The sequence below is a fragment of the Lepidochelys olivacea genome, assembly GCF_965140295.1.
Source record: "Lepidochelys olivacea isolate rLepOli2 genome assembly, chromosome: 23".
Lineage (NCBI taxonomy): Eukaryota > Metazoa > Chordata > Testudines > Cheloniidae > Lepidochelys > Lepidochelys olivacea.
This window is the reverse complement of record NC_140433.1, coordinates 8436971-8444749: the sequence shown is the minus strand read 5'-3', so window position 1 is coordinate 8444749 and position 7779 is coordinate 8436971. Positions and strand designations below refer to the sequence as shown.

The 7779-nt window shown below is 58.6% G+C and overlaps 1 protein-coding gene across 1 annotated transcript; it reads right to left on the bottom strand.

The window, feature by feature from the left end:
• Nucleotides 1-2081: 2081 nt before the first annotated feature.
• LOC311511966 (protein MROH8-like) lies at nt 2082-7187 on the bottom strand (the record flags this gene model as incomplete). The annotated part of the gene is made up of 5 exons (XM_084612940.1): nt 7095-7187; nt 6416-6492; nt 5130-5225; nt 3749-3883; nt 2082-2222 (listed from the first exon to the last, which is right to left on the bottom strand). Exons 3-5 carry the CDS (start codon nt 5187-5189, stop codon nt 2082-2084), a joined length of 336 nt encoding a protein of 111 aa, XP_084469066.1. The 5' UTR covers nt 5190-5225; nt 6416-6492; nt 7095-7187.
• Between the last annotated feature and the right edge of the window lie 592 nt (nt 7188-7779).

Here is a 7779-nt window from a genome sequence, read left to right as displayed (position 1 = left end):
GAGGCGGTGACAGATCCCAGGGCCTGGGAGACAGCTGGGGAGGAGGCTCCTATCCATTTCCCACTCGGAGACCCCGTGGAAGGGCCAAGGGGAGAATAAAGGGCGGAAGGTGAAGCTAGCCCTGAGTCTCTGTCCCATCCCCATCTCCTCAAAAGTGGAGCTTTCCGAGCTTCAGTAGGGCAGAGGGGCTGTAGCCATGACCCAAAGACCTCTCTGCACCATATGGGTCAGGGAGAGCTCTGCCTGGGCGCAGGGGGAATGGGATGGGGGTCAGGCCAAGGAATGGGGGGAGGGGAAAGAGAGTGAGAGGAAGAGCTCATGCCCCAGATGAAGGAATTTTGGGGGCAGAGGGAAGGACCCTGCTCCACAAAGAGGGGAGAGAATTTCTATCACTGCCGGGGGCTCCATTTCCCCATCCACTAGCTCCCCATTTACAGTGAGCCAGAGCACGACCTGCAGCAGGGAGCGGGAGTTGCTGAACATGGGAGGGGAACCTTTCAAGGCATCCGATGTGGCACAGCCCCTGCAGCGCCTCGGGCAGCAGGCGCAAGGGGCGGATGACGTGGAGCTGGTGCCTAATATTGGCCGTGACGTCCTCCTGCTGCAAGGGAACGAGAACGTGTCATAGACTCAGGATTAACCATAGGCACTAACTTTAGCCGGCGCCGGTGGGTGTTCGTGCCCCCTGCCTCCAGCCCCGCCCCAACTCCACCCCCTCTCCGCCCCGCCCCCATTCCAACCCCTTCGCCAAAATTCCCTGCCCTGCCTCCTCCCCTGGGCACGCCGCATTTTCCCTCCTCCCCGGCAAGCCTGGGAGGGAGGGGGGAGAAGCGGAGAGGCGGCGCGATCAGGGGAGGAGGTGGAACAGAGGTGAGCGGGGGGGGGCCCCTCAGGAAGTAACCTGGGGGGGCGCACAGAGGAACCGCTCCCTGCCCCAGCTCACCTCTGCTCCGCCTCCTCCCCTGGGCGCGCTGCCACCTCTCCTCTTCTCCCCCTCCCTCCCGCTCCCAGGCTTGCCCTGCCCTTGAACCGGGGAGTGGGGGGGGGGAGAAGTGGAGCGCTGCGCTCAGGGGAGGAGGCAGAGGTGTAGCGGAGGGGAGCTGGGGGGGGCCAGTGCTGAGCACCCACCAATTTTTCCCGGTGGGTGCTCCAGCCCCGGAGCACCCACGTAGTCGGCGCCTACGGGATTAAGGGCACCTGGAACCAGCAGCATTTCCCCCCAGCACCTGCGCACATCCGAGGGATGGATTCACCCTCCTGACCCCCAGGATGGAGTCTTGTTGTCCTCTCTAGCGGCTTCCAGTACCAACCCCTGTCCCTGTAGGGTGAGCTCCTGCCGCGTCCCCCTCAATGCCCCTAACAGCTGTTCCACTCCCAACCCACCTGGGGATACAGCTCAAGTTCTCAGAACCCTCTCCTCCAACCTCACCCCCACCCCTACCCAGGTAGGGCAGGGAGGGGGCTCCAGTGGGGGGGGGCAGGAGGGATTCTGGCAGCAGTGAAGTGGGATGGTGGGAGGTTGAGATCCTTCCCCAAGTCACACCAGTGACTAATGCTGAAGCCACAGGATGGCAGCCCTGGCGAATGGGCCAGGTCAGCAGCCCCTGCTGACCGAATCCTCCTGTTCTCTCAAGTGTGGATCCAGCCCTGCCAGCAGCAGGACAAGCGTCCCCCGCCCATGTGCCTTGGCCCTGCCCGGTCAATTGCCGTCACCAGTCAGTCCTTGGCCTCTCAGGCTGCCAGTGATGGAAACAACTCTGGATGGTGGCTCGGGTGACACGGACACTAGGCCACAGGGAACTGGGTGCAGCCCTGTGGGGCAGGCAGGAAAGGCTCGCAGAGGGCACTTAGGGGACTCTCCTGCCCTTCCCAGGACTGATAGTATCGTGTCCTAAGAACCTAAATCCAGGATGAGGTAATGCTTGCAATTAATTAGCCTTGCTAAAGATGGCACCTGCTCCGACTCTCATTCCCCACCAGGCTCCTTGCTCCCAGGCCAGTGAATGGCGATAGGATGGGAATGAGGCCCTGCCCCCCCCCCAATCTCCTGAGTCCAATGCAGCTGCTCACCTTGTCCCCCATCAGCTGCTGGACTTCCCCCAGGAGGGAGGAGGCCAGGACCAGCCCAGCCTGGCTGACAGGCAGCAGAGGGGAATGGATGGCCAGCACTGCCATCTGGAGGAAGAATCTTCTCTCCCCTCTGAGAAGAACTTTCCGAAGACCTGAAACCAAGAGGACGCAAGGCCTTAGCAGGTTGCCCAAAGCCAGGCTCCACGTGCTGGGGCTAGAACAGCATCACCCTCTAGTGACCCAGGGGCAGAGAGCTGCTCCAGCCCAGGCAGCTCATTCCCTGGAGGCTTTCAGGGGCCCCTGGCTCAGGGAAGCCCTTTAGTAAAAGGTGGCAGGCACTAAGGGATCCAAAGCCTGTAGTGGCTCTTTCTGGAGGGCAATTTATCGCAGGGGCTGGGCTGGAAATGGCTCTGTGTGTGTGGGAGCAGGGACGCTCTGGTGTGCAGCTCACAGCGATGACAGAGGACCCTGCATTGCTTCCAGCAGAGAGATCTCCTGCACCTCAGTGGCTAGAGGTAGAGTGTATATGTGTATGTGTGTGGGGGGGGGGGTGTTGTGTTTGGAGCTGACAGACCAAAGCTCTATTCCCCCCCAACTGAGTGATTTCTCTAGTAGCTGGGTCTGGCGCCTGGAGCTCCTGCGCTTCTCCCAAGGGGAATCCAAACTGCACCATGACAAGGACCAGGAGACTCAGGTCCCAGTCCCCAACACACAGACACGCCTGTGAACCTTTTGTTCTGGGGCAGTAGTTCAGCTTGTGGGAGGGAGGACAAGCTCAGTGTCTCTCTCACACGGCGTCTGCAGAGCAGCATTCTGTAGATGCACTTGTAGATCCAGGAGCCCTTCGAAGGCCTCCTCTGTGACGTTGTGGAGATCCCCCATTTCACCTTGGACTCCAATTCTGGGGCACTGTGTTATGGGGTGTTCAAGGGTTTGGATGTTCTCACCGCAGACGTGCGAAGGGGAGTCTTTGATTTTCTACCTGTGCATCAAGTAGCCACAACTTGGGTCAGTGATAATGGGCTTCTTTGGAAGAGCGGCTGAGGTCCAGGCACTCTACCATTCCCTGGCCGGGTCCAGAGACATGAGGGGGCGCATATGGTCCATAGTGGTTTCGGAGTTCACTGTGTCCCCTACCCAGTTCCCAGGTTGGGGCATTCTGCTTCCTGACTGGTGATGGCATTGGGCAAACCCCACCTCCTTTCTCTGCTTCTATGGGGCAGGGAATCTAGCAAGGGTCTGGCCAGGCAATAGTGACTCACTGACCCAGTGCTCTCCTCTCTGACCCTCAGGTATCAGCCAGGGGGACAAGTTGTGGAGACAAACCTATAGCCACAATCCTACGCTAACTCACCCACCCGGGGATTCTCCTTATGCCACATAGCAATGGATCCATGTGAGACACACAAATCATGGCAACTAGCGAGGCTCCAACGTGGGACCTTTAGTACCAGCCTCTCCCACTGGGGGCTGGATAGGAAACTGGTGGCTGCACAGTGGGCAGAGTCTTCGCTGCATCCCTGGCCCAATAGAATTGGAGGGGGTGGAGCAGAACAGAGAGCGAGACAGAGAGAGACTCATCCTCCAGCTGGGGTCAGGCTGAGAGAAATTGGCTGGGGTCTCATTACCCAGCTGTGGTCACTCCTATTGGGTCCCATTTCCCAGCTGGGTTCCTTACCCTCTGGTGCAGCAGCAGCTGGTAGAGCCGGTAAACCCCCTCCCTGGCCTGCTGGCTGATGTCCTTGGCTGGGTCACCGACAAACAGAGCCAGCTGTGCCACATGGTGACCCATCCTAGGGAACTCGGCTGAGATCTAATGGAAGGGAGAGGAGAAGGGACTCCATCAACATTTTTCTGTCAGCTCCCAGTCCCCCCTGGGCCAGGAGTCTTCTTCCCCTCAGCCCCTGTGCAGGAGATGCTGGGGGAAAGAAGACAGAGCTAGACCCTTCATTTTCTCTGCCCCCAAGGGAGCCTAGAGTTGCTCCAGGATACCAAGAAGGGACCCAAGGCCAGGCATGAACCTGGTTGGAGCACGGACTGGAGCATGGTCCCCTTAAAGGCCCAGAGTCATCACCAACCAGGAAAAGAAGGACTTGACTCAAGCCTCGCTCATTCCCTGCTCTGATTCTGCATCCCCAAGGGGAACACTCCTAACTGATAGCCTCTGCAGCAGCAAATCCTACAGCCCGTTGGGGCCAGTCTACGCCTGGAGTCAAGAAGCTGGGGTCAGAGGTCACTAACATCAAACTCAGGGAGGGTGATGGTGAATCTGAGCAGGGCCGTGATGCTCCTAACAGCCCTGGCTCTCTCTTGGGACATGAGCCAGAAGTTTACGTGCTGTGGGGGAAAGAGGCAGGTCAGGATCAATAGGCAGGTGCACGTGCTGTGCAAATGAGCCCCTTCCCATCCCCAGGGGGCTGAGACACTGTGCGCAGGGGGGGAATATCTGAGTCATTGATCGCAGAGCTTTATAAGGGGATTGTTGCCCCCAAGCCGATACTTGTATTCTGCAGGTCACAACTTGTCAGTGTCTCTCTAGATTGGGACAGTGTTTGGTGTCGGGGCTGGTCCCATCCTTCCTGAACTCCTGATTCCTGAACAGTTCACCAGGAAAGAGACAGACCCTCACCCCTCCCTGACTCTCAAGTCCTTTGGTGGATGAAGGGAGTGACTGTAAGCACCATTCCCCCAGGAATCTCAGGGCCCGTCGGAGACAAGGGCAGATTCCCTGGGGTCCTCCTGTTTCTCTGAGGAGCCTGTGCCTATTCTCTGAGGACCTGGATCCCACACGGGGGTTCAGACTCTCACTCCCCAAGCCAGCTAGGGACCCTGTGGTTAGTGCTCAACAGAACCAGGCAGAGTTCTGGCTTGAAGTCCCAGCTCCTTCTTCTGTCCTTCAAAGATGAAGGGCCTGACACGGCATTGCCCCGACCAAGGATGGCCCACTGTGGGACCAGCTAGGAGGGCAAACTGGAAAATGGATCTTCCAGTCTCTCCTTAGCAGTCCTCTTAAAAGTTAAGGTAAAATTGCCCCCTGTCCCCCTCCTCATGGGGCTCACCTCTAAGATGTAGTGGAGCCTGTCGGTGTCTGGGGACTCTGCCAGCAGGTTCCCCAGCATGGTGTCCAGGAGCTCTGGCAAGACTTTGTGCAGAGCCTGCAAAGCGAGGGAGAACCATAGGTCAGAGTTAGGGAAACTGGGGCTATACCTGCCACAGGATGGGAAGAGGGGTCTTTGGGAAGCACTGGTGAGACCCCCAAATACATATCCTAGCCTCTGTCATTCACATCCCACTGCAGGCAATTAGCAAGGATTCATGGCACGATGACAGCTGGCTCTTTGATCCATGGCAGGATGGGAAGAGGGGTCTCTGCAGAGGACCTTGTAGGCAGCAGAGTATGGAACAGCCAAGCTGCTATGGATGGAAGCTGGGCTGCTGGGCAAAACACAGCATGTGGAAGGATGGAAGGAATTCCCCCTAGAGGGGTAACATCATCCCCCCTGGAGGGAAGGATCCAACCCTGCAGCTTGTTCCATCTCTGCCCTCCCCACCCCTATCTCTGGAGCTCCAGCAAATGAGGGAAGCAGGGACCATAGGCCACTCCTGCTCCTGGCAGAGAGGAGAAGGATGATCTAGAGCCATCTTGGGTGGCGTTCTTCTCCATGCCCAGGGTGAAGATGGCATGCAGGGCAGCTCACAGGAGGGGAGTCTCCAGCTCTGGCTCCAGGGCAGGTTTCATGGTGCTGGCAAGAGAGAGGAGCCAGTATCGGACTGTGCAGTGCGGGGGTGGGATTGGCACCAACACAGATGTGAAACTGCAGGAAATAGGCACAGTCTGGTGAGAATGGGGTGGGATAGCTCAGTGGTTTGAGCATTGGCCTGCTAAACCCAGGGTTGTGAGTTCAATCCTTGAGGGGGCCATTTAGGGATCTGGGGCAAAAATTGGGGATTGGTCCTGCTTTGAGCAGGGGGTTGGACTAGATGACCTCCTGAGGTCCCTTCCTACCCTGATATTCTATGAATCTATGAGAATGGAAACTGAGGCACCGAGCCAGGGAAGGACCAGGCCAAGGCCTCACATCTGGGGCAGGGCAGGAATAGCGCCTGTTCCCTGGACCCTGCTGCCCCTCCTGTATCTGACCCTGGGAGTGAGCCTCGCCCCAAGGCCCCTGTAATGTTACTGGAGTGAAAAGAACAGCCGAGCCAGGAGAGTGAACCTTCCCCACCACCTCTGTCAGAGGAGTCACCCTTGGGAGGTGACCTGGGAGCGGGAGGGGCCGTGACTCCCAGCCCTAGGCCTGAGCAGCACCGGGGTTAGGGGAACTGGGCAAGAGGGTCTCGGTACCTGAGGTTGCCCACAGCAATCAGGGAGTTGGCGAGGACGGCAGGTGGAGAGTTGCCAAGCAGCTCCTCAATGAGCTCCTGTGATACCCAAAGGAGACAAAGGAGCGTGCGAGATTCGGGCCTCACTGACACTTCCCAGTGAGAAGATTACATAGCCAGCGCCCACCATGCCTAGCAGGATCCCCCCACCTGCCTCCCGCTCCTCCGATTCCTTCCTGCCCAACAAACTTGGCCTCCTCCCAGGATTCCCGGCCAGCTTAGTCTCATTCCCCTTCTTCCCTTCTACCTATCAAAACTGTTCCCATTCAACAGCATCCTGACTACTGAGTTGGGACCATCTGATTCCTTGTCCCCCAGCCTCAGCTGCCCCTCCAGCTCCACTGCCCACTAGTGACCAATCTCAATATTTCTCCTCTCTCTTCTCCCCAGTGGGGGATAGTGGGGACCCACCCATTGTCCAAATCACCCACAACTCTTACACAAGCAGGGTCAGAAACTGGGACAGTGCCTGTGGGGGGAGGAGATTCTGGCTGGTGTGTGACAAACAAACCCATCTTGGGGGTCCCAGATCACAGAGAAGAAAGGTTCCCATTAGGGGTGGTAGATTATCATAGACAAGACCTTTGGCAGGGAGTGGGCAGGACAATTTCAGTTCCAGCCTAGCTGGGGAACATTTGTACCTTTTCTCTGCCCTGGAGCTGCTCTCGGATGTCCTTGAGAGCAGCCTCCTCTATGGCCACGTCCACCCGTTCCTTCTCCTCCTCATCCTCTGAGTCCCTGGGAGTCCCTGCACCAGGGAGAGAAGGGGACAGGGTGACTCCTGCTGCCACTCAGGGGAAGGACAGGGGCGTGATGGGGAGAGCAGGGTTAATGTTCCCTCTTCCCACCTCAGGGACCCAGGGCAGATTGGGCCCCACACTCCCCCCTCTCGGGGATGCCTTCAGCCTCCAATAGCTTCAGGAGCCCCTAGTAGAGAAGCCCCCCCGCTGCTGTGCTGGATTCCCTGGGAGGTACCTGCCCCCCCAACCCGGAGCATCAAGGGACCAAAGTGGCAGCAGCTCTTGCTGCCCCCACCCGCCAGCTCCCCTTGCTGCAGGGGCAGCTGTGTGACTGCTGCTGGTGTCAGTGTGGTTCATGGGGCTCAGTCCAGACACCTGGGCTGGGGACCCGCCCCACATAGCACTGGTAGAGCGCCTGGGCCCAGGGTGTTCACAGCCCCGTCCTCACCCCTCCCTGAGCCCAGCCAGGCTCCTCACCTGGTACAAAACAGCGGCAGCCATCGGCCTCGCTGCTGCCAGAGTCCCAGGTGCTGCTGCTGTCCCATGGGGAGCTGCTGTTGCTGGGACAGGGACACTCCACCTCCTG